This window comes from Sylvia atricapilla, chromosome 3 (genome assembly GCF_009819655.1).
Source record: "Sylvia atricapilla isolate bSylAtr1 chromosome 3, bSylAtr1.pri, whole genome shotgun sequence".
Classification (NCBI taxonomy): domain Eukaryota; kingdom Metazoa; phylum Chordata; class Aves; order Passeriformes; family Sylviidae; genus Sylvia; species Sylvia atricapilla.
In genome coordinates, this window is record NC_089142.1 from 97,683,855 (window position 1) to 97,710,412 (window position 26,558).

Genomic DNA, 26,558 nt, shown 5'->3' on the forward strand with positions numbered 1-26,558 from the left:
TCCTGTCTTGGATCAGGTGCAGGTGAGAAACAGGTGAGTGCCTGTGTGCCGGTTGGTGAGGTCTCCTGCCATTGCACAGCTGGGGGCTTTTCATGCTTTTCTTTCATGCTGTGAGCAGGTATGTTTTGCAGAGGTCAGTGTGCACCTGTGTCTGAGTTGGACATTCTGCTCCAATTTCAGTTAGCCTTTAAGGGGGGCTTGGGATGGAAAGAACACCCAAAAGGTTTGGCTGAGTGACCTAGATCAAAAGCAAATAACCAACCCCCAGTATCTACCTCCGGCTGAGAAAGTGAATCCAATCCCTGGTCTTGTTTTGTGGCCAAATAGGGATTGAAATAACTCTTTAATCTCTGGCATCCAGTTACTGTTGATCTCAGGTGTGTATTTAATTGCCCAATATTTAGTATCCATCCCTCTGGTAGGTTTCCTCAGCCCAGAAAGGAGAATCTGGGTGAATCAAAGTGGGCTGGTGTCTTTTAGGTTGAGATTGCACAGGAGTGTTAATTAGTCACTGCAGAGTGAACCAGGAGTGCGACCCTGGAATGCAAGGTATATCCAGAGCAGGATGAGAAGTGAATACTGTGGGGTAAGGCACTGGTATTTTCCATTTCCATAAGGCACATGTATCCATTTACTGCTGGGACCCCACCCCTGGTAACAGGACATTAGTGGAGTTAGATGGAGGCTGGGAAAATGCCATCCCTGCCAGACTCTGGAAGATCCTACCATATGTCAAACCCTGCTTCTGCTGCCTGGCCAGAGCATTGCTGCCCTTGCAGCAGATGCAGAAGCTCCAGTTTTCTTGAGGGAGTCCACCAGCTGTCCCACCTGAGCCATCAGATTCTTGCCCAGCTGCACCCTCCTAGCTGATCCAAGGCTGTTGGGTGTAATAGACATCACAAAAAACCAAAACAACATGTATACACACTCATATCTTACAGCCTTAAGTGCTGTGTGGACACTTTTGAAAGCCATTTCTCTTCTTATTAAGTTTGATAAAATCAACTTTTATTTTTCTTCACAGCATTAAAATTTAGGGACTGCAGCTCTGGTGGTTGTTTCAGCAGCGCCAGGCCTCCTGGGGTCATCGTGAAATCTTATAAACATCAGGCTGTCGGTGGCTCCACGATGCAATCGCCTCGCTTTCCCCTGATCTTTTACTGCGGTGCTAAATCATGTTTTGCAAGATGCCTTAGAAAAAACCCAACATAAACAGCATTTATCACCCTGTGCACGTCAGCCCTCCCGAAAGTCTGCGGACTGGTTATGTGCGTCCTCCTCATAAAGCTCCTGCAGGGACCATACTGGTTTCATAACTTTCTCCCAGCCTTGAATAACTTTATTCCAGTCCTGAATAACTTCCTCTCAGTATTGCTGGTGACTCAGGGGTTTCTTCTGATCTTCTGGCACTGGGGTAGGTGCTGGAGGAGGTCCTGAGCAGGCCATGGGGTCACACCAGGGGAGGATGAATGCTACAACCCTGTATCTGGAAACTCCTGCATCCCTGGAATTTGTTGTCTCTTTGGGAGTGCTCACGTTGCTGTAACCCAGAGTGAAGTGCGGCATCAGTGGCTGGAAGTGCCTGGCTTGCTCCTATAGTGGTTCACTTGCAGGAGCCAGTGCTCCCTCCTCCCCTTCCTGTGACTACAAAAAAATGCACTGCCAGATGTGAGTAAAATCAATTATGGGATAAAAATCACCCTTTTGAAAAGCTTCATTTTGTGCTATTAGGAGGCAGAATCGGCTTTGAGACGGTGTGAACTGAGGGGGGGGAAAGAAAAGCAGAAGAAAAGATCAATTATTGGATAAGATCACAATTTTCTTTAGGGCTGGAATGTCTGTAAATGTTTGCATCTCTCAGTGTTACAGGTAGGCTGAGATCAAAGAGGTTGTGCTGCTGTAGTGATGAGATCTTATCGTCTCTGTTTTGTGCTGGCTGCCTCAGACACTGCCAAAGGATGGTTAAACCCCCGACAGCTTCTGCTGCTCAGGGATGCTTAAACCCTGACAGCACTGAGCCACCAAGAAAGGCTTAAACCCCTGAAGGTTGTTGAAGCTGCTGGGTAACCCCAAAATGCAGCTCTTCAATCCTTCCAAGTGGAAGGACCACACAGGCACATGCTTCCCTGCTCTTCTGCCTGTGGTGGGGCTGAAGTCCTCAGTGGGAGACATGTGATGGCAAAGATGGACTGAAATCGGGCTGGGAGCGTGATGGCCCCCTTCTTCCAGGATCCTGTTGCTGGAGCTGGGGCTAGGATTTGGCTGTGGAAATGTGAGGTTACTCCTTTCCTACCTGAAAGGCTGAGGGAACAATGGATCATGTGATGTAGAATACCTTTTTTTTTTTTTAGCCGAGAGAAATTAAAACCCTTATAAAACATTTATGCTCTTATGTTTTCTTGAGACAGTGCTGCTTCAGAGGGGGATTCACCAGAGACCTGAATTTGGTTTCAAATTAGTAATTTTAATTCAGATTGGCAGGCTCTCTGTGACATGTTGTTTCAGGACCTAAGGACGAAAAATAAACCCTGAAGACCTCCTGAGACTCCTCTTTGGCCTGCCCTTGCCGTGCTTGCCCGAGCTGCAGGGCTGACCGGCCTCCGGCGGGGCTTGGGAGGACGTCTGGAGCGGGTCAGGCGTCCCGCGGTCTCTGCTCTCTCTAACGGGGCTGACTTTGTGCGCGCAGGAACCGGACCTGGACTGGGACGACCTTTGGGATCAGTTTGAAGAGCGGAGGTACCTGAGTGCCCGGAGGTGGAAGGGCGGCGAGGACCCCTACCGGCTCCATGCCTTTAACCAGCGGGAGAGCGAGAGGATCCCCAGTGACCGCGCTGTCCGCGACACCCGCCATCACAGGTTCTGCCTCCCCCGGCTCCTCCTGAGCTTCCTCACCAAACCTCGTGGCATGGGGCGTAGTCCTGTGCCCCTTCAGGGCTGTGCTTTTGGGCTGCCGGTGGGTGCTCTTGGGATTGGGTCTGCCGGGGTTGTATTTCTGGGATTGAGTCTTTCCTTTTTCTTGATTTCTTGGCATGTCTGGAAGTCTTAAACCTGTTAATTGAAACTGTATAAATTATTCCAGGACCATAGGGAAAGAAAGGAGAGGCCTTTATTTTCCCTTCGGAAAAGTAATGGGTTTGCAAGAGCGAGTCTCAGAGATGGGCAGAGTCTTCACTGGTGCTGGGAATTCTTGCTCTGTAGACATTGCAGTGAGGTGAAGCAAGGAGGATAAAGTAACTGTTGAGTGTTGAAATTGCTCTGCAGAGAGAGGAGTGGGAAATAAGGGGTAATTGCTGAGTGAGGAGGAGGGAAAGGTAAGGGCTTGTTGGGTTATGAGCTGCTCCAGACCACTGAGGTTAAAATTATCCTTTGGTGCCCAAAGGAGCTCTTGGGAGAGGCAGGGTGGATTGCAGCAGCAGTTGCCTTGTGGATGGAGCTGCACTCCCTTGTCAGTGTGAGAACTCACACCAGTGGGGTGGGAGTTTTGGTGCACCCTTACTTGCTGAGGTCTCAGCTGTGGTCTCCCTCTGGTATTCTTTCCAAACTCACTGGAGAAGAGCTGCCCTTCCTACTTAAGGTCAGTGAGGTTAATTGTTAGTTTGCTGGATGGGGTGATGCGAGGATGTTCCAGTGGTGAAGGAAGAGCTCCTGAGGTCCCCTCAATGCAGTTTTCCTCCTTGTCATCTGAGGACACAGTGTATGCCTGGCCCCTGCTGTTGGTCACCAGTCCACAGCTGGTGCAGGCTCTTTCTGTGGAGCTGTACCTGGCATTGTGTCCTAACTTGCTGGCAGCAGCTGTCTCCACTGCTTAGTCCTGGGAGCCCTTTTGGGGCAGTCCTGCTCTGGTGGGAGCTCTGCTGGACCCAGCCACGGCACCCTGCTGCAGCTGCACCTTGCTCCCAGATCAGAGTGGCTGCACTCTTGGCATCTGACCCAGCTCTGAACTTCCCTTATTCCAGTTCAAATGCAGCACTTAGGCTGAAATGCTGAAACAGCACCAGTTCCCCAGCCCTGTAGGAAGCAACGTGCTTATTTATTTATTTAGCATCTTTTTGTTGTGAGGACCAGATGCTCCTTTCTCCAGAGAGGAGCTGTCAGCCCTGACGGACGCCTGTTATAGCTGAGCAGAGAGCGAATGTGCTATTCCTGGAGAGAATTAATGCCAGGGATATTAACCATCTGCCCTACTAAAAGAGAAGATTGGCTCGGTTGCCCCTTGCCTACCCTCACTGTGCAGTGGCAGCCACCTTGTTCCTGGGCGGGCAGATGTGGCAGTGAGTGCTCCTGCGAAAGAAAAGTTCTCATTAAGGAGGAAGTGAGGGCACAGCACGTGGGAGGGGCTGGGGCTAATTTAATTTGTTTCCAATTTCCTTAACCCGGTAATTGGATTCTGATTTATTGAATATGCCTGAAGAACGCTGCGGATGATGCACCATTAACCAAGCATTAGAGTGGCCACGGAGGAAATGGGGCTGCCAGCAGATCTGGGGGAGGCAGGTGCTGATGGGGAGGATGGAGGAGGCAGAAGGACTTGGGATTGGTGGTTAAGGGAGAGAGGAGAGTGCAGAGCTGAGCCCTCTCTGGAAAAATAATCCTTACTTACAGCGCAGGTGTCCCGGGATCTGCTGCAGGTGATGCTCAGGCCCTGCCATGCAGCCTGAAAGCTGATCTTGAATTGTGTAGCAGAAATATATGGGAAAACATGAATAAGCATGGCCTGCTCTCAGAGCAGGGAGAAATTTCTGATAGCTGTGGAAGAAAGGGAATCCAGCATGGGGTTGACTAGATGCTCTTCTGGGAAGGGGAGAGCAGGGCTGTGTGGACCAGCATGTTGTGGGAGAAAGGGCACCTGCAGTGCTCATGCTGCCTGTCCTCCTGGAGGCTGTGTTTAGAGGCTTGGTTTCAGTGGAAAACCTGGATTAAGCTGCTCAGAGTGAACCCAGAGAGTCAGGTCTCAATTTTACTCCAGCTGACTTTGGGGCAATTCAGGACCCCAAACTAGGGGGTACCACTGTGCCAAGAGGCTCCTGCCCAGCTTGTGCGAGTGTTCAGGAGGCTGTGGAGAGGGTCTCATCCATCTCTGCAGCTTGTTGCCATTGCAGCTTCTCCAGCCTCTCAGTGAGTTGTTGTATTCTGCTCTGTGGCAAGGTTTCCAGTGTGGTGGCTCTCCATCCTTCATTGCCTCTGCAGGACATGTGAGATGCACGGACCTGCAGACCGTGGTGATGCCCAGAGACCCATGCATTGTGTCCTAGTCCTAGGGGCTGGGATGTGGGAATACTGCTCCTTACAGCTTCTCTGTGGGTTGTTTTTCATTAGGATGGTTGCAGAAAGTTTCCTGGTGTTTTCCTTGCCAATCCAGCCAAGCATCTGGACTTGCCAATGGTAGCTGAATATACAAAATCTGGCAAGGGCTGAGCAGCAAGTTCCTTGCCAGGAGGTCAGGGAGAGGGCAAATACTTTCAATGGGATGGGATGTGGCACTGACAGCCAGTTGCTTAGCAATGTTTGCTGGATTGATTTTGTTTTTAAATTGCAGCCAGTGGAATAGTTTCAGATGGAGAGGAATTGCAGTGTTCCAAGAAATCAGAGCAGGAGAAACTGTGGTGGCTCTCTTTGTCTGCCTTTGGCTAGTGCAGGGCTGTGAACTTCAGCTTGGTTTGTGGGTGATTTCAGCCAGGGAGCTGTCATGCTTTCTGTGCACTACCTTGTGTCACCTGGCCTGGGAGATCTCACAGCTGGAGCATTGTTCCTGGAGACCTTCTTGAGTTCTGCTGCTGTTAACTCCATTCCTGGTTGCACATTTACTAGGATCACTGGACCTTGGACCACATACAGGGCTGCCTTTCTCCAAGGAGAAGACCTTGGATGGTCCTGTGGTTGGTCATCCCATGCCCACTGAAAGTCAAGGTTAAAATGTCTCTGTAATTGCATCAGCAGATTGTACCTGGAGCTTGGAGGCACTTGGAGGTCCAGACTGTGCACAGCCAGCTCTTACCTCCAGAGTGGATGGCTAGTCCTCCTCCACCACAGTAGCCACATGCACTTGGGATTACCTCATCCCCACATCCCACCTCCTACAACTCCCACTGGCAAACTGTGGGACCGAACCGGCAGTGAGTCAGTGCCAGGCTGAGCACGGGGCGGGGGGAGAGGAGCTGAGTTTTCCAATATTGCTCAGCGGCTTGGAAAGCTGACAGGGAGGATGTGTCGCCCCCAGCCAGAAGAATTTGCCGTGATGGCTCCTGGGCTTTTTCCATCTGTGGCAGACAGCTCCTGGGGAGGCTGGTGCTCACCACGCCAGTGCTCCATATGCTGCTTGGGCTGACCTCCGCCTCGCAGCGCTGTGCTGGGTTTGATGGATGTGCAGATGCTGTTGTGGCTGTCAGCCTCGGCTGGGACGGCACCGGCCGGGGCGGGGGCTTGTGCTGGCTGAGGGTGGCAAAGCAGAGAGGGGAAATTGGGGACAAGGAGAGGAGATGAGAGGCTGGAGGGGAGGTGAGAGCCTCCAGCAGACTTCTCCAGCTATTGCGAACCACGTCAGCCGGCTTCAGGCATCGCCTAGTGTCTGTTTTCCCTCTGTTTGTCTTGCTTTTTACTATAGCAGTGCTGGTACATGTTTAGTAGTGCTGTCTCAAGAGCTGATAAAGCAAGAAGGTTGAGGATGGAGCTCTCAAATTGTAGCATAAGAATCTGCATTCTTGAAGTACCCTCCTTCCCTGAGTCACAAGTGCTTTGCAAGAGGTCGTACCTACCCAGCTAAAGTTTAATTTTACAGCTGCTATGGGGTGTGTTTGTGTATGTGTGTGTGTGAGTTAGAGAAAGCAGCTGCTAAGATCAGGTTGTGATTGAAACACGAGGCTGGCAGGGGTGCTGCAGGCAGGAAGATGAGGTGTTGCATTGTCTGCTGCAGGTGAGAGCATCCTGGCAGCCCTGAAGCCAGGTCCTACCAACGTGTGCCTCCTAGAAAAGCTCTGCTATTATACTGTGTCCTATTCTCTTTGAGGAGAGCAGCACACACTCTTAAGATTTCCTCCAGGTTTCTTATCTTAAATCCCTGTGCTAAGCCAGCTGGAGAGTGTCCTTTGAGTAGGAAGGCTGCTTAGGTCTGGTTGCTCTGCTCATATGGACTGTTCATGGAGGGATGGGAAGACACAGGTGATGCCTGTGAGGTTTCCCTGAGGCTGAGAGCTGCTGTCTTGTATTCTCAAGGTCCAGAAATGTCAGGATTTCAGCCCTCTAGCAGGAGCATTACACCCTGCAGTGCTGTTTTGACCCATTAATTTCAGCTTGCATCCCGAGGGTGCAGAGCTTGCACATTCCACATTGTGGTGGAGCAGCTGTGGTTGGGGTAGGCAAAAATACCCGAGTCTGGCATTGACTGGGAAGAACAGATGGTCCTGAGGGTCTCCTCTGCTGGATGTGGTACCTGTGTACATGGGCACCTGGGGCTGAGTGGGGCTCTCTGCCCTTGCCTGTGTCCCACTTGGACACAGCTGGCACATGGCACTTGAGAGCACATGTTGGCATCCCTGTGCAGATGACAAGAGGGCAGCTGTGGCACATGCAGGCTTTGGAGTGGCTCTGTTTTTGGGTGAGTTGATGATTGCCACCCAGACACTGAGAATATGGGGATATCTTCTTGGGAATGAGGAGTAAGGGGAGAAAGGTAGGCTTTGACAGCACTGCATTTTGGTTTAGCATGTTTGTGATGCCCTTGGACTTCTCACATTGCCTTGTCTTCTTCCAGCTTCTTTTCCCTCCAGATCAAAACCGCTTTGAGCTTGTTCTTGAGGTGAACGCTGGATCTCAGCAGCCAGAAATGTGGTTTTTGCCCCACACAGGGATTTAAGCATCTTGCCTTTCTTGCCTAGTTTCTTGAGTGCCCCAAAGGGGGAACTTGTCTGGAGAACAACATACATGGAAAAGCCCAGGCAGGACAGTGGGGGCTCTGCTTTGCTGTTCTTAGTGGTACCTGAACACTAGGCCTGCAGAAGCAGGTACTAAGGTCCCTAGCAGGTGACCAAACCCACTTTGAATTTGAGGGAAGGTTTGTAGGGACCTAGGTGGATCTTGCACAGCTGAGAGCAGAGCCAAACCTATAGATTTTTGAGGTCTCCTCTTATCTTTCACTTTGCTGACTCCATACATTTCGTACTTTGGCCTCTGGACTGTAGCTGGGCTAATCCACTTTCCTGTGTAATGCAGACTAAATCCTGAGGGATTATTATTTTTAAAATGTGCTTATTCCAGCAGTGTCTGATGAGTTGCTGACTCGTGTGTGCTGTGTGGTAGACTGGGGCAAGAGGTGGTATGGGCAGAGGTGCATGTCCTTGTGGTCTCCCTGTACCTGGTGCTGCTGGGTGCATCTGATTGGGGCAGAGGGGTGGTGGGGCAGGTCTGAGTAGAGGAGCCTTCAGTGCAGTGCAGATGGGCGGACCTCTGGCCATGAGGCTGGATGAAGGAGGGAGCCAGGAGAGGAGGATAGGGGAGAGGGAGTGCTCAGATGCTGCCGCGTCTCTGAACCTGGCATTGATGGAAGCTGGAGGAGGTGTCCTCGTGTGGCCAGATGTCTGTGCTGCTGGCTTTGCTCTGTCCTGTACCCTCTAGTGTGGGTGCTTCCCTGTGAGAAGTGCATGATGCCCTGAGAGGAGAAGGGTGGCAGCACCTTCTATGAGGTTGGGGTGGCTGGGTGTATAAGGGTACAGGTTTCTTCTGGCCTTCAGGGATCATTATTACCTGCTGGGTGGCAGTCAGCAATGTCCTGAAGAGTTTTTCTGTTGCTTGATCTGTTATTCCAGCTGTTACTCTTGTTTTCTGGGTAGAGCCAGGATATTTGTCATTTCATTGCAAAATAAGATTTATCACATTTAGGCAAGATTCTGTATGTGCAAGGGCTGTCGCTGGACCGTTTGCCTGCAAAGCATTTTGGAGCTGAAACAGCTGGGTAAGAGGAGATTTGGGATACCCCTGCCTTTAGTCTTGGTCTCCTTATTTCTAGTGACAGCAAGAGCAGAGCACGACCCTGCAGGTGAGCAGGCACACAAATCAGTGGTGGGAAACACATTTTTTGCAGAAGTATTTCCATTAGGAAATGACATGATAGCTTTCTTTTCTTGGGTACCAGACCCCAAGAGGTTCGCTCTCAGCACTGTATTTTTCCATCACCTCCTTAGGCTGAGATCTCTCGGGATGAAGATATGAGAACAATCCTTCAGGTAGAGTAGGAGCTGGCTTGTCCCTTTGGGATAAACTCGAACTGCCTGCAATAGTCAAGGTCTTGCTTCTGCCCTTGATCAGATGGCTTTTGTGGCCTAAATCTCAAACTTTAATGCTGATGTGGAGGCTCGCCTCACATAGTGGCATTTGCATTTGGGTTTTTGGGTGAATTTGGACTTGAAACTGCAAGGGGATTTGAGGAACCATTGTGTGATTAAAACAGAGAGAGATTGTTTTCAGGTAGCACAGAGAACAAGGAGTATTGAGATTGGCAATTCTTGGCAGCTAAGCAAGGAAAGCAAGACAGCTATTAATCAGAAACTGGCACTTCATAAAATCATAGAATAATTTAGGCTGGAAGAGACCACAGGAGGTCTCTGATCCAGCCTCCTGCTCCAAGCTGGGTCAGCTCTGTAATCAGCCCAGGTTTGTCTCAATGCAAAAGCAATGAGCCCATTGGGACTCCTGCCTCTCAGGATTGGCCCTGCATTTTGTAAAAGCTGATCTAGTTTAAAAACCCTGATTGCAGCACATGGAATTTCTTTCCCCCTAGCTACCTGTATTTGTGAAACAAGCTTTGAAGTTGCTTGAGGTGCTGTCATCTCCTCTTTTGGTGTTCATCACTTTTGGGTCATTCACTTACCTGCCATACTCACATATCTTCTCTGGCTTAACACTGCAATGCTTTGCCAATGGTGGGGTTGAGACAGGCTTGAGAAAACTTGGTCAAAGACAAAACTCCCATGGAGTCTCCACTCCATTATGTTGCCTGAAAGTGGAGAAGAATACTCACTGGACCGTTTTAGCACTGCAGATATCCAGTATTTCATGTTTTCCTGCCTCTGCTGGAGTTGGTATCTGGTACAGGTGTGGGAATACCTGTGTTAAGGTGCCTCTTTCTGATAGCTGCACTTTCTGTTCCTGGAGAGCTCATGCAAAAGTGTGATGAGTCTCTCTGGGGACTCACCAACTCTGAACTGAGCTGGACTGTACAATCTTGGGAAATAGCTGGTGAGTGTCCAAGTCCCCATACTGGGAATATCTGTGGCCACCCCAGTGTCTGTGACATTTGCCGCCCCACGTTTGTCTGGTGGAGGTGGAGGGCTCAGCTGACCTGATGGCTTCTGAGGCAGGGACTGGTGGCTTCAGGGGACAAGAATCAATGAATGCAATGATCTTTTTTCAAATATCTTTCTACATAATATCCTCTTTTGAAGCTTTCTTGGTTTGGAATTTTTTTAATGTGGTGGGGGAAGAAATAGTAGATGACAAAGATCTGCATGAAATGGGATTATAGTGGGTTTGAGCTCTGAAAGAAGTTGAATTTCCTGGGGATGGCTGCCCATGTCTGCGCTGGGATCTGTCCTTGGCCAGTGCTCCTGGCTAGACCATTATCCCGACATTCACTTGTCCTGAAGAGCCCGTTCTTCCCTCCTTAGATGTGACAGGGCTTCGCCATTGCCCATGTTGGATCTTCCCGTGCCTTTCCTGGGAGTTGGTGTGCTCTCTGGGCATCATGGATACCCAAACCACCCTGTGTGACTTGCACAAACTTCTGTGGAAAGGAGAGAGACTTTCAGGCACCGAGACCCCAGTCCAAACCCAGATGCCTGGGGCAGCCTGTGGTACTGTTCTGTGCCCTCCAAGCCCTCCCTAATCCTCCCTGGAGCTGGAGCTGGTGGATTGGGTCACTCAGCATTGCCCCCTTGGCAGTGACACAGGGTCATTGTTGCCACCAGGGTAACTGCATCCCCATCCCAGGAAAAGGAGCTCCTGCCACCCTCTTGGTTTCGGGAGTGCTGTGTTTTCCTCACCCTGGTAGTGCAGTGGCTCCTCTGAGGGTTTTGGAGCTCAGCTGATCCTAGGTTGTGAAATGTGGCCTGGAGTCATGGGTTCTGACTCTGGATGTCACCAGGGGGCAGGAGCTGAGGCGAAGTGAGATGCTGCAGTTTTGTATCTTGAGGGGCTGCCTAGAGGAAAGGCAGGCTGAGGAGCTTTCACTGGAAATGGTTCTGGGAAGGAATGCTGGGGCTGGGGGAGGCTGGCGTTTCTCCAGGAGCGAGGTTGCCTGTGTTTCGATTGTGGCTGCTGTGGGGAGATGGCAGATGTGCCAGTACTTACTCTGCAGTGGTGGATTTTCAGTGCTATTTCTCCCCTCTTCTTTTTCTTGCCTGAGAAGGATGAGGGTAGCTTGAGAAGCAGCTGAGGAGTGAGCTAGGCTCTCTGAGGAGCTGATGGAAGTGTATAGGCAGGTGTTTGGGATGCAGGAGGATGTGCCAGTTAAGTGGTTGTGTTACTCATTTTTTTTCTGGAGGGCAAAGGTACTGCCATCTGAGTGGGCTGTGCAAGGAGTGTGAGTTATGGCACTTGTCTGCACAGCGAGCAGAAACTATTCCTGAGCTGTATTCTTGGCTAAAAGATGTCTGCATGCCAAAGGGGATTGCAGGGTGGGTACTGGGGGGAGTCTGTAGGGACTTGGTGTCTTGGAGTCTGGCTGCCGGCAGTGGGGATGACTGGACTGTTCCAGCAAATAGCATGGTATAATACTAAATTTCTTACTGCTGAGTTTTGTTTATCCAAGTTGTCCCTCCTCTCAGCCCCTCAGTGCCTTGCTGGGTGGGAAAAACATCTACAGGACAGGCATCCTCCCAAGGAGAATCTGAAGAGCTCACAGGGGAGCAGGCACAGCTTCCATGCCAGCTGTCCCTTCCCTGAAGAACACCTTTGTTTTGTGTTCCTTGCCAAAAATTGTGGTTTCAGAGAGGAAAAAACGCAGAGAACTTCCCCCTCCTCCCCTGCTCCAAGTGATGTATTTCTTCCCCCTAAGTCATTTTGGCTTTGTTTCCCTATGAGAGTTTTCCCTGTGTTTCCCTATGTGAGTTTTGATTTCATTTTGGAAATTCCCCACTCACCCGTCCAGTGCATTTTGCCAAGAAAAATGCATGCACAAAACAGTTCTGGCTCAATCTGAAATGACCCTTCCCTCATCCTTTTTCAGTCTCTCCATTTTCCCTGCTTGCATCCCAGCCCTCTGGAGAGATGTGCACTGTGCTGAGCACTTCTGTGCAAGCACTGGGGGAACTTTCTTCTGCACAGTCCCTGTGGGAATTTGCTTCAGTTGTTGGTTCCCCCATGAGAACAGGTTTGTTTTTGGGATGGAAGAATTAGAAGAGCCCATGGGATTTCCCTTTGGTTGTGCATACTGGGGTGCTGGAGCAGTAAGGGAAGAGAGTGCCTGGGGAGAAGGGATTGGGACTGGTGCACCAGTGTCACTGCCCTTGGCTGAGTCACAGTGCCTTGGTTTAAAGCATCTCTGCACCAGAGGGCATGGAATGGACAAGAAGAATGTGTACAGCCTTTGAAGAGAGGGGTTTGCCTCTGTTAATATTCTGTGGCAGGTTGGTTTGTGTGGAGGAGTAACTGCTGGTGAGATGCACTGTGAACCCAGAGTTGAGCTGCTGTCTATCCATCAATACCTCGTGTCTCTCTCCAGCCTCCAGTCTCTTGCTCAGTCCATTGGGAAATGGCAGAGCTACTACTGCCAGGGCTAATTATTCCTCAAGACAGAAGACATGTGATAAAATATTAACCTTTTTCAAAAACAGAGCCCCAGTTAATTAGCTCCACTTCTGTGACACATTCACCCAGAGATAAAAGCTCGTTCCCCAGATACCTGTCTGTGGAGCACTGATCTTTCTGCATGTCCCTGTCACGATGGGGGACACAGAGGAGTGAGAGCTGGGAATTTGATAAAAGACAGTGACCTGCCAGTCACTGTGCCCTGAGGACAAACTGCTCCATTTCAAGGTGAGCAGTGCCTGGGTACAGGCACTGCTGCTTTTGTTCAAGAGCCTGAAGCTGGGAACAGAGACAGAGTGGGTGGTGGGATCCACCTCGCTCCCTACACCTGAGCTGTGTCTGTGTTGTCAGTGCCACATCTCTGGAGCTTGAGTTTGGGGGCTACGTGGGTAGATAGGGCTCAGTAGAGCTGAGTGAATAACAGTGTTTCAGTCCTTTGGTTATTTAAGAGAAAGAAAAGCCGGGAGATAGCAATTTCAGGATAAACCAAAAGCAAAGCTGTTGGTGAATCTAAAAGTAAAAAGACAGGGAAACTTAAAGCCAAAGGGATCTGTTTTTCTCATCCTGAAAAGGGAAAAATTTCATTTAGATCTCAAATGTTTTTGACACTTTAGTCATCTAAAAATGACAAGCTGTATTTAAAAGCAAGTGATTTTGTGTATCAGATGAAAAGTGCACATTGGGCTCCTGAGGAACAAACGATGTGCTGGAGTGGAAGTGATGCTGCAACGTGCGTTGGCGGGTGGAGGAACCACTGGTGGGGAGGCAGTCACTGCACCAGGGAGAGGCTTCTTCCCAGTGGATGGGGGCCTCTGGCAGACCAGGACTGGCTGCAGACCGAGCCATGGCTCTTGGGGTGGTTGTGCCAACATCAGTCCGTCCATGGGGGCACAGGATTGCCTTTTTCAGCTCCAGGTGCCTCCTTCCCTGCAACGGGCTGAAAGGACCCTGGGGATTTTATAGGGAAGAAAACACCTTGCCTGTCTCAGTGTCCTTCAGAGGGTGCACCCACCTGAACAGTACCAGGGCCCAGTGATGATTTTGTGGTGGCCATCCCTTCATCACCAAGTGCTTCAGCATTCCCAGGGTAACATTGATCACCCTCTGCTAGAACCATCCTCTGCCTTTCACTGCTGTAACATATTGACCACTTGTCTTATGGTTATTATGTGCCATCGATTACTTTGATAACTTGCTCCAAGTAATTCTGACAGAATGAAGTTGTTTGTTTAACTCTCGTGCTTGTCTCGCTATTTCTATTGACCTAATATGTTTATGTAGGCTGAAATCAAAGTGAAGTATTAGTAAATAATGGAACTAATTCTCCGAGACTCGCTCCTGTTGATAATTAAGGCCATGAGACAGTTTCCTCCATCAAACTCTAGTTTGTTTTTTTTTCTCCTAGCTAGCACCTTAAAATCCTACTCCATCAGCTGCAGCAAAAGGGCATTTTGTTTTGGGGCCATTTGGGTGGATTTCTGCTGTGAGCAGATCCCTACATGTTGGAAGTGTTTTTGAGCTATCACAGCTTGGGGCTGGGTTTGTGCTTCCCCGGCTGTGACGATGGAGATGTTGTGAAGATGGGGACTTTCTCTGCTTTGATTTGCCACGTGGTGCCAGAAAGCTCTCATCAGAAAGCACTCTCCCTAAAGAATCTTGATATCCAGGGTTCCAACCTTCTGAAATGTAATTTCAGGTTTTCCTGGCTTCTAAAGATCTTTAATAATGGATTGGTGGTTTTCCATGAAGGTACGAGATTTTGCTTTTACTTCTACCAAGTAAAAAACTTTGCCCTCAGCTCTGGTATTCCAGTAAAACTGGCATCAGTTTAAAGTTCTACTGAATTGTACTGGTTTTGTTTTCTTCTTTTCACTTTTGTTGGCTCCATTTTTCTTTTTTCCTCAGTTCTGAGGAAGGAAGGGTGGAGGGAGTCAAGAAGCAAGACAGACCCTGAGTCTGTGTGGAGGGGCCCTAGAAGTCTGAATTATTCATGAGCTGCTTTGAAAATGAAGACACACAATCTGGTTTAACTTGTAAGGCAGCCATGCTATTCTTCCCTTCCTTCTTAGTAAATTCTCTTTTTTTTCCATCCCCTTTTCTGAAGACAAAAATCCAGCAAATTTTTAATGAATTATAAATGCATCTTCTCATCAGTTTTGAGGTTCACAGGCAGCAGCACATCATGTGCACAGAAGGTTATTTTTGCCTTCTTGCGTTTCCCCTTTTCTTCAAATTTAGTCGTTTGATAAATTTTTTAGATATCTATCTAGCAGGGAAAGAAAGAGACTGAAAGAGGCAGTGAGTTAGAGGAAATATTAATTGCATGCTAGCCAAATCCAGCACTGCTTGAAGTTCCAGAAGCTGTGTGGAAAAATGTCCTTCTTGGTCAACCCAAGGAGACTGATCTGAGGTCAACCAGTGCTTAAGTAGCACCAATTTGCAAGACTCTACTCTTTTGTGCATTTTCTAGTATTTTTGTGGGGAAGGTGCAGACTTGGACAGGTTCCTCTGGACATCTGATCTGCAGCCAGAACTGGTTCACTGCCCCAGCAGATTTTTCCTGATGGCCTTCTTTACAATTTTATCAAATTACATCTAGTTCAAGCATGCTGAAGAATTCCTTGTTAGCTCTGGTGCTAACCATCAGTGAGTATTTGTTGCAGATGTGCCTCCTTACCCTTGCTGAAGCCCTTGTACACCCTGAAGACATCTGCTCAACCAGGGGTTCCTCTCTTTGGACCACCACTGTTTCTCCCAGCCCCAGCAGCATCTGCTGCGTGCCACCCTAGGGATTTTTCAGCTGCTTTTTGGGAATGCAAACCTGAGGCACATGCCAGTCCAGCACGGAGAAATCCTACTGACCTTTCTCAAGGGTATTTTTTCACTTTGCAAGCCAAACTCGAGCTGGCATTCTCTGCAATCAAGTGGCACTGCCAGCTGACATCTGACTCCGTGTCCTTTCTTCTTTCCTTCTGGCACGGCTGCTTTCCGGACTGTTGAGCCTTCCAGCTGTGTTTTCAGCCTCTCTTTGCTCTGGTGTTTCAGCAGCACCAACCTGCCCACAGCCATGGCCAGCCTGAGGTGGACCTGCAGGACCAGGTTAGGCACAAGAGGGTCTGTAGCTGGTGGCAATTCCTGCAGCCACTGCTTTTCCTGTTGTGCTGTGGAAGTCACATCTGTGCTCAGAGCTGCCATGTTCATGCTCAGGGTGTGGTGTATCCTGGTGGAGCTTAGAGACAACACCACAGGGGATCCCCAGAGCTTTCCCAGTAGGTCTTTGTGCCAGACCTGACCCCACGTGCAGGATGTGCCAGCAGTTGTCTCACTGCTCACTGCTGTGCCCTGGTGAGGCCCTGGGTGCTGGAGATGCACAGACCATGGCCAGCCCTCTGTTTGACAACTTCTTCCTGACTGAGGAGGGGCAAAGCATACCCAGAGAAGGAGGAGGAGATGCTGGCACAACTTGGGAATGCAAAGGAGCATTTTGAAGGCCTCTCAAAGCTGAGTGAAAAAGTATTTTGAGGCAACATGCAGGAGGGGTGGCTTGAGGAGAGCCAAGAAGAGCTGAGGGTGTTGATGGGAGGTGAATGCCATGAAGATCACTTGACTCCCCTCTGTGCTTTGGTCAAAAAATTCTGAATTATTGTGTCCCATTTATATTGTTGAATGAGACTGATGCTTTGACTTTGGCTTGAGCAGCACTTCTTGGATTTTCCATCTCTGGACGTCATCAGGTAATGATTTTTTGAAAGGTACTCTGCAGTCAGGCACAAGTCACTGGACTTAATGCATGGATAGCTCAGAAATGCAGAAATAACTGGGAGAAATGCCAGAGGTTCTGTTACCCAGAGGTCAGGTGAGGTGGTGCACTGCCCAGTCCAGCAGTAAGCCCTACGAACTTACTAGATTCCACATGAGTTGGCACAGACATTGTTTTATAGCCCTAAATCAAACCATATCCAGGGTTCCTGTTTTTAGAGTATTTGCATGGAAATCTTCTAGGCCAGTTATTGGCAAGAAATTCTTTACTGTGAAGGTGATGAGGCACTGGAACAGGTTGCCCAGAGAAGCTGTGGAATGCCACATCCCTGGAGGTGTTCAAGTGTTGGATGGGATTTAGAGGAACATGATCTAGTGCAAGGTGTCCCTTCCCAAGGCAGGGAGTTGGAACTAGATGATTCCCAAGGTCCCTTCCAACCCAAATCATTCTGTGTGTTTATGATGTATAAATTTTGCTTCAGCTCAAAGACAGGGTTTAGGCACAATTGTTTTCCACTGTTGTGTACACCACCCTGAGAGGTTGTCCTGAGAGGTGTGACCAAGGTGTTTGTATGTCCTGCCCCCATTCCTACAGGTGTGCAGAGCCTGGGAATGTTTGCTATTGGCCAGCTGGGGCTCTAATCTCTTCCTTTCTGCTGGCAACTCGTTCCTTGCCCGTGGTGGATAGTAGCTTCCTCTCTCACTAGGGTGGTCATTCTCATTTTCCTCAATGGGAGTAGTTTTTCCCACTTTGGGGATTGTCATGTGAAATCAGCGGGGTTTGTCCATTAGGGGTGGTGTGAACCCATCCTGTTGGTGGTGGCAGGTCCCTGTCCTCTGGGCTGATGGGAGAGCCCTGCAGAGTGCAGAAAAACCCAAATACCCTTCTATTGGATGTGTGGTGATGAGACTGCTCTCCCCTGTGTTTCCAAGGAGAGGAGAGGAGCCAGGAGGGGAGTGAAAGATGGTGTAGCTCTGCCTGATGCAGCTGGCTGTTCGAAATAAGTATGCAGAGAGTGCTTTGGAAGTGATGAGTTGTGTTGAGGGAAAGTTTGGACTTCATGGAAAACGTTAAAAATTCAAAGCAGAGTTGTTGGCAAGTGATGGCTGTTGAAGCAGAGCAGAGGAAGGAGCAGAAGCCTGGCAGGGGGAATCTGGAGGAGTGGGATGAGGATGATCATTTATTGAAGGAAGTTAATGAGGCACAGGAGAAGGTGAATGTCAGAGGTGGGTTTTGAGAGACACAGCACAGTGCTGTGGGCATGTGATGTGCCCTTGGATGAGCCTGGGGGCACCAGAGGAGGCTGTGGAACAGGGTCCATCTCTGTTCACACTGTTAATCTTTACCACTGTGCTGTGCAGCTGTGGTGGCAAGGTGGTCTTTGGTTTGGTGAGGGGCACTGTGAGTGAAGTTTGCCATTTTAAATGTAAAATGGATTCAGATTCCCTGGGAATGGGCATGTGCTGCCCTGTCAGGAGCATCTCTAAGGTTGCAGGGGCAGCTGTGTGCAGAGGCCACCAGTCTGCAATACCACTCCACTCACAACACCACAAGGGCTGAAGAAACTCAAGACAAATACCTTGGGAAAGGGACTTTGGAGACCTAGAGGCAATGCTAGAGTGTCCAAAGTTTGGCACTTTGCAGGAGAGCTTTGCAATTCCTGCTGTGAGTGCAGAGCTCTGGCTGTCTGCTCCATGTCTCCACAAACAGGCACTGCATAATTTATTCCTGAGCTGTTAACAGCACACTGGGAACATGGAGATGAGATATGCTGCTCTGTCCAACCTGAAGGAAGTATGACATGCACCCAGTCCAGGCTGGGATTTTCCAAGGCTGATTCCTAAGGTGTTTGTAGCCAGACTACCCCTTTCAGAACTTTCTGATTCTGAAATTATTTCCATTTTGAATGGGAAAAAAAAATTAATCAAAAAGTGGCTCTTCCCATCAAATGAAGTTTGACTTCTTGCATGAGGAAATAAGAATTGTTTTCCATCTGGATGCTCTCCCTGGGGATTTTAGGGCAGGCCAGTCTGGCTCCTGCCTTCTTTTACCCCACCCAGATGCTGGGAACCTGCAGAGCAGCCTGGCAGCATTCCTGCTGGCACTTGCTGTGCTAGGATTGCTCCCCAGTTCTGCTGCAAGGTTTCAAAGCATCAAACTTTAATTGGCTTTAGCCAGTGAGTTTCAACACACTGCAAATCGAGCAGTGCAATTATTACTTATTTACTCTTTTTTTTTTTTTTTTTTTTTTTTTTTTACTATCCAAAAAGCTCGAATTTTCATTGGTTTAGTGAAAATGTTGTGGGTGTTGTTTTTGGTTTTGTTTTGTTTTTTTTGTTGGCAGTTGGGTGACCTGTGAAATACCATCAGCAGCACAAAACGTTTATCCAGTGACAGCCTGAGGTAGCACAGGCAGCTTTTAGCAGGTTTATTTTCATTATTACAGCAATTTTGAGGCTGCATGCTGCAATTTTCACTTGCAGTGAGGTATTAAATTGAAATTACCCCAGATGTAATTGTCACACAAAATAATTCTGGACATGCTGGATTTAATGTTTTTCCAAGCTGTGGTTTTTATTACCCAAGTAAATGCCAAAAAAAGACACTTGTAGTCAACAACTTAAACTGAAATCTGCCTTCTGGGGACCCAGGATGTTTAGCTGCAGTTACACTGGAGAAGGAAGTGGGGGGTAGAAAAGGGACCAAGTGGAGGAAACTTTGGGAGAACTCCTGAAAGAAGAACCCAGGGATAAAATCCTTGGCAAGGACGGAGTCAGGGCCATAAAGCACCCAGGAGGAGGAGCCCAGGAAGATACAGCAGCTCTGCCTCACTATTTGCAGGCAGTTTTTGGAGAGGCAAGTCCCAGCTGTGGTGTAGTGCTGGTCACAGAGGCAAAGTGAGGCTGGAGCTCCATAGCAACATCATTCCTGTCCTTGGGATGTGACAAGCCTCCCTAGACAGAAGCCAGGGGTGAGCTGCAGCTCTGGAGGTGCCCATATGTGACATTCCAGCTTTTTCCACATGCACATTGCCTGGGTGGGCCAGTCTGGTGCATTGACATCTGGAGTTTTAAAAGCAAGTTGTTGCTCATGAGGAGCCTCACTCAGCCAGCCTGCAGCAGCCCCAGCCCTCCCAGCCGTGGGAGGCACAGACACACCCAGCTCCTGCTTTATTTACCAGCTCCTTGGCTGTTGTAATAGTGTAAGTAAAGTATTGATGACTTCGTATTTTCCACTCTCGCTCGTTCTTTTCCAGAAATAGCTTCCCTTGTTTGCTCCACAGAGCCCTGCTGGAAGTGGGTGGCAGGACACGCATCTGGGAGCGCTGTATAAATAGCGCAGGGAGAGCAGTTGCCATCGTCTGTCCCTGCAGCTCCGCAGAGCAGACGGGAGCTGAGCTGAGCGTGGCGAGACTGAGCAGCAGCAGTTTGGGATGGCTTGGCTAAAGCGGGATACTGGGTGATGCAAGGGGCTGCAGTGACTCAGAGAGGCAGCTCGGGGCATGACCCGGTGCTGTTTCATAATTCAGAATGCTTCTGTCTTCAGCATCCCTGAGCTGCAATTTTGATGGATGGGAGTGTTGTCGCACAGGGCAGTGTTGCTGAACTTTCTCCTGCATATGGAATAGCTGCGCGACTTTGGTGTCCTTTGGGGATGGACCCAGAATTAGAATTGGCTCGAAGGTGAATTTCTGGTGTGGATGACTGTGCTGAAATAACAGGAGAGTAACGAGAAACCTGATTTTGGTCCAGTTCAAGCAGGATTTGGGAAGGGTTTTGGCTGAAACAATGAGAGAAAGCAGCAAATCATTTAGTGTGAGCTTGCAAATATTTTGTCCCACCCAAGATGTCATTTTTTCCTCATATTTGGAATTGTTTCTTCTGTTGTGCAATCTTGTTCACTTTGTAAATAATCAGAAACGCAATTTCAAAATTAAAATATGGAAAACCTCATTAAAAATAATATCTGGAGCATTTTGACATTTAAGAGGTGCAACATGCTGTTCTGAATAGCATAAACCAGCAATATCTGGCTGCTCTTATGTGCTTCCTCCTGTCCACACCCAACTGAATTTTTCCATCTGTTTTTACTTCACCTTAGAGGTACTGTGGTCCAGAACTTTGTGGGAGCAGACTGATGGTTTGTTGGAAGAGTGGTTGCTCAGTGCTCTTTCCTGCCGTGTTTGAGGATGGTAGTGGTAGCACCTGGGCAGTGACACCAGAGCAGACCAGCAGCATGTGGATGGGAAGAGACAGGAATGGTTGTGATGGAAAGCTACTGTCATCCCAAGACCATCTTAAGGGACTGATAGGGACCTGGAAAGGGCAGCATGGATCTAAGAGGTATCTGGATTTTCTGAGCTGGGAATATATTGGTGTCGGTCTATAAAAGCTGCAAATTTAATCAGCTAAAGGTCAAAGTAATTACAGAGTCTGTGACATTTCCTCCTGGGAAGGAGGCAGCGGGGCTGTGGTTACAGCTGTGGGTTTTCACCTTCTGAGGGCTGCCTTGGAAAGTTTTAAGTCCCAGTCTTCCCTGTAGTCTGGTTATGCAATTAAGGCAGAATTAATAAAGAAACAATCAATTTAGAAACAAGGCTTGGCTTGCAACTTACTTCCCACTTGGCTGGTGGGAATTGCTTCCTCAGGAAGTGGGAGTGAGGCACGTTGGAGCTGGAGCTGCAGGGGTGCTCTTACTCTGCTGGTGCCCTGAGCTGGAGGGATGAGAGAAGCACTGGTGGGTAGCTGGGAAGCCCTGGTTGGAGAAAAGGGCTATCAGCTGGGTGCCTCCCTTCTCATCCCTTCCCATTAATGACAGCTAAGGTTTTTGCTGCTTTAATCCTCAGTGACTTACTTGGCAGTTTCTGGACTCCTTCAGAAATTATTAACACAGAAAAAGTCTTACTTATTTATTGTAATAGTGGCTGGAGACCATTTACTGATGGACTGTGCTGCCTGTGTGGATGAAATGAGCTCTCGCTTTGAATTCCAGCACCTGAATGGCCTTTTCTGCTTTTTCCCTCCCCAGGTGTACAACTTTGCACTACAGCCAGGACCTCCCACCCACCAGCGTGGTCATCACGTTCCACAACGAGGCCAGGTCCACCCTGTTAAGGACAATTCGGAGGTAAGAGCTCCTGGGGATCTCTTAAAAGAGGATCAGTGAGCCAGTGGTCATCATGAATAAAGGCAGAATCTGTTTGCACTCACCACAGCAACAGGACCAGACCTGCCAGCTGTGGTCTCAAGTGGTGACTGTGAGAAATCAGTCTGAAAGTTGCTCTCTGAGAAGTAGGTGTTCCAGTGGGATGCTCGGGAAGGTGAGGAGCTGTGCTCCCTTTGCAGGGTCTAGCACGGGAAACTCTTGAGGGATCGTCAGCAGATTAGACAGTCTGGGCTAAGAGCTTTCATGTCCAGCTGGGTGTGAGTGCTCAGCTGTAGTTTGTCTCAGCCCCCTAAGGACAGCTATCATTCTATGGGTGTCTGCTCCAGTGCTGCTGTTAGAGCTTCTCCAGTGCCCCATCGAGTGCCAGAAAGGCTTGCTAATTGAGAAGCCCTAATGACACGCATGCAGACCAGAATTTCAAGGATGGTTTCTGTACTCCTGCAGCGACACGGTGGAGCACTCTGGGCTTGCGGCCATTCCTTCATTTGTCGGTTTGTTCTTGGCTGTGTTTTGCTGTCATGGATAGACTGAAGGCTTCATTTTCACTGCAGGCTTTTGAAACCTGTGTTTAATCCCAATGTGTGCCTTGAATCTGCAGGTTCCTTGTGGGATGATCTGGTGAGGTGTGTCCAGGTCTAGGCTGGTGGGTTCCTCTGTAGCAAGCCTGGGTCTGCTGCACTCTGTGGCAGTAGTGCTTTGCAGCTGCGTCTCGTGTGTGCTTAGGGGTCTGTGCTCTGCTGCAAGTCTTGTTTTTTAAACCCTGGCATTCCCAGGGACCCCTTCCCATTGCTGGGGCTGGTCAGACTGGGATTGCTGGCTGGGGGGAGGCTTCAGCTGTGCCCTGTTCACTGTCATGTGTTTGCTGAGCTTTTCTCTCAGCATCCTTTCTCAGGTGAGCGTATCCAGGGCCACAAGTGAGTTTGACAGTCCTGAAATTGAATTCCTGCTCTGCTTTATGGTTTCATGCCCAATCCTGTCTCCTTGCTTCTCCCTCAGTAATCTGTCACTGCTTTCTCACTCTGGAGTGTGTGGATTCTGGTGACACTGATGCTTGGTGCTGTGTACCACCTCCTTGATCCTGGACCTTCTCTTTCGTCTTTACAGTGCCCTGCATAAGTTTGCCATTCCCCAAAATGAGTTGTATTTGTAAGAGAGGTGGCAAGTGCAGTTCTCTAGCCCCTGAGATATAGGGGACTTATAACATGTGAAGCGCAGGAATGGATTTTAATCTTATTTCTCCCCATAACTCAGCACCTGACTGTCCTGCCAGGTGTGATCATGAGTGATGTTATCACATGAGAAATGTTACAACCATGGTACAGCTCTTAGGCCTGGATCCCTATATCTGGCTTCATTAGAGAATGGTTCATTGCAGTGATGACAAGGTTAGAAATACAGGTACCTTGAATTTTTACTTCTTTCTCTAGCTGATTGTCCTTTAAAGTTTCTTATTTCCAGCATAGAAAGACTTTCTTCCTTGTTCCTCTTTTTTTTCTTTGCTTGACTTGATTAATTGACTTTACTGCCTTCCCTACCTGGTTGTGTGTTATTTTCACCACAGCTTTTCCCCTTTGCACTGCTCCTCCTCACTTACGGGCCCTGTTAATTCCAGTGCTCATGTTTTGTCTGTGAGGAGGTTTTCCCCAGCTGTAGGGACCCTTGTGAGCCCTCTTTCATATAGGTTCATTCCTCAACACTTCCAGAGCCCCACAGAGCATCCCAATGAATTGCACCACAGAGGCAAGCCCCGGCAGTGAGGAGCTGAGATGACAGCCTTGGGTCCCCATCTCCTCTGCCTGTCTCTGGGCTGAGATCCTGAACTTTCCTGAGCTGACCCTCTTTTTTCTGGTCCCTGTGGTTTGGAGGTGCCTTTTGGCATCACAGTTCACTGTTTTCCTGCTGGATGCAGTGTCTAGAGGCTTGCTTTGATGCAGCCAAGCCTCGGTATACTAATCCTTGGTGGCAAGCTGGTGACATGGGTCCTGGTCTGTTTTCTCTATAGATGTGGTTGTTCACATATTGCCACCTCCCTGCCTCTTTTTGCACCCAGCTGAGGGCTCATCTGCCTCTTTAGCCTCTGTAGGTTAATTTGCTGTGCTTCTGACTGCTTGGGGCTTTTTCCCTCTTGCTCACCAAATACTCAGTTTAATTAGATCTTCCAGATGACTCCATCCCACAGTAGCTGTAACAACATGGATCATTTTCCTTGGCCATTCAAAACAAACTCTGTCCTCCTGACAGTGCTTTGTGCCTTTTGGGGAAGTCTGTGGCCAACTGCTCTGAGCATTGTGGTGGGTGAATTTGGCACCTCTTCTACCCTGCTCTCCCAAATACATGTCCACAGTGGTATAACCCAGGTGACAGATGGACAGACTGAGGAAGAGAGAGGTGATTTCTCTGTAGCTGGTGGAAGATTCTGAGTTGCAAACCTGGTTTCCCGAGTTCCAGTATGTTGGGTTTTCCAGCCTCATTGCAAAATCAGTGTTCTCAGTTAATTGCCCTGGCAGGAGCAAGAGGCAGGACAATGAGACATTTCTTGTTTTGTCCAAAGCCATGGGTGATGGGGCACTGACCCTGCAAAAGGAGCCCTTCCTACAGGACCCCATGTAGACACAGAGGAGTGGCAGAGGGAAGTGCTGCTGAGGGCAGCAGGGGAGGGAATCATCTCTTGCAGAAGTGACCATGTTTCCTGATGAACAGGGAGGATTTTGCTATTCCTGTGGTTTTCCTGGATGCTTGGGAGCCTCCATGCTCCCCAAGTGCTGAGGCTGGGCTGTGTTGCAGGCTCAGTGTGTTTCAGGCTCTTGGTAGGAAGCAGCAACACGTGGCCTCCACAGCACCCCTTACTTATCCAGGTCAGGGTGGGAGTGCTTGGGATGGCTGGTTTATGGACGTTTTGCGTTGTCAGAGTTACTGAGAGAAGCTGGTGGATTGTGTTGAATAATGAATTCGTTTGAAAGTTTCATGGTCTTTTCTCTGACCATTTGCCAGCTGGAAGTAAAGTAGGGGAGAAAAAAAGGAAAAGTAAATTTACAGAGGGTCCACATCTCTGGAAATGGCGAGATCAGCATTTATAAATGCATGTGCAATTGTGCTTGTACAACTGTCCAGGGAGTAGGGGATGGGTGTCAAGAGAAGGGGAAATAGAAAATAGGAGAAGAGGCCGGAAAGGAGGAGATGGTCAATAGCAAAGTAGCTCTGGAGATTTTTTAAGGTTTTTTTTACTGTGCAGATAGTGAAGAAAGTACCATTGGGTTGTTTCAACCAGGACTATTGAACAAGTTCCTTATCCCTGTGTGGTTCAGTTTCACGTATTTCAAGCTCCAGGGCTCAGTGCCTAAAAAATGGTGAGAGTTTCCAACAATGCATGAGGTGGGACCACGTGACTAAACCCAAGATGGGAAGGCAGGAGCAAGGAGTAAAATAAGCAGTACAGAGGCATTTAAAATAAAATAATAAAACCTCACCAGAACAACAATTTCTTCTTTCCTGTCTTTCTAGCCTGGATTTAGCAAGGGAATCCTAATGCTGTCATGTGGATGACCTGCTGGGCAGATGGTGAGACAGTCCCGTTTACTCTGCTGAGTGGTTTTTATTTATTTATTCTTCAAACTTGCAGCTGGGGAGCTAAGGGCAGGAATAAGAAAACTTAAATTATTTACCTTTTGCTGACAAACCAAAACACATCCTTTGGCAGGAGTCCTGATGCAAGTGCTGTGAATATCACATCAAATATTTAAATCATTAATTAGCAGAGTGAGTATCATGCCTTTCATTTTGCAGTGCTCATAGGTGAGAGAAGTGATGTGCTGGGTAGCCAGCACCTCTCACCTTCCCCTTGTGCCCCTGCCTTGTCTGCATCCAGACACATCTGAGAGAGGGAGGTGACGAAGCTTCCTTGCTTAGGCACCATATAGAGTCTGTGCCATAACTGAAATGAGCCTGATTAAAGAAGCAAAAACAAGCCAGGTGTTGCACAGAAACTGTATAATTAGCACTTTGTGCTGACTATTTCTTCATTTCTTTTTTTCTTTTCTGCTTTTTGCTTAAACCTTGGACTTTTTTTTTTTCTCTTAATTTGCTAATCATCTCTCGCGGTGACTGAGTACACAGCCCTCTGTGCGCTCTTACCTTTTGATGTTAACATAAGAGAACTCTTGAATTTCAAAGAGCTTGGTGGGTATTTGAAAGAATAAAATGCGAAAGCCGCAGTGTAATCAAAGCTCATTATGGTTATTCTTGGTGTGATGTCTTTCTTCCTACATAATTAGCTATTTGGGGTTGTTGAAGCAGTTCGTTTTGGTGGGTATTTTCTCTCCATACTCTGTCTGATTTCGATAATTGTGACCCTTGGCCCTTTTCATATTTTATTATCCTCCCAAAGGTGTTTTTTTCCCTCCCAACAAGTCCCGATATGTTGCCATGGAGAGAATTAATGGGTTCACGAGTTCTCAAGGATGGGTGTCCACAGTCACCTCTCTAAAGCAAGTGGGTGATGACCAAAACCACACTGACTTGGTCAGAAGATCTAAATTCCTTCCTGCACACATTTTCCATGTCTTATGTGGTCTGGGTGACTTTTGCACTGCTGTTTGTTTGGAGATGAAATTGCTGGATCCAGTGCTTACCTCTGGGTAGGTGGAAAAGGATCCCAACAAATTTTTGAGGAGGATGGAAGAGGGATCTTAAAATGAAAATTTAATGTGAAATTTTCCATGGCTATGTCTGCATAAGGTAAATAAATTGGAACAAAGAAAATTTTAGCATTGTCTTTTCAAGATAATTTAGCAGCAAACCTGTTCTTATTAGGTTGAGTAAGCGCTTTCTGGACTGGAGG

At 48.5% G+C, this 26,558-nt stretch overlaps 1 protein-coding gene across 1 annotated transcript in view; it reads left to right on the plus strand.

The window, feature by feature from the left end:
- The window catches only part of GALNT14 (polypeptide N-acetylgalactosaminyltransferase 14), a 91,559-nt gene that overhangs the window by 30,020 nt on the left and 34,981 nt on the right, over positions 1 to 26,558 (plus strand). The window contains exons 2-3 of the mRNA XM_066316313.1: positions 2,687 to 2,856; positions 21,584 to 21,682. Of these exons, the coding sequence (XP_066172410.1) occupies positions 2,687 to 2,856; positions 21,584 to 21,682 (269 nt within the window). The remainder of the gene's footprint in view (positions 1 to 2,686; positions 2,857 to 21,583; positions 21,683 to 26,558) is intronic.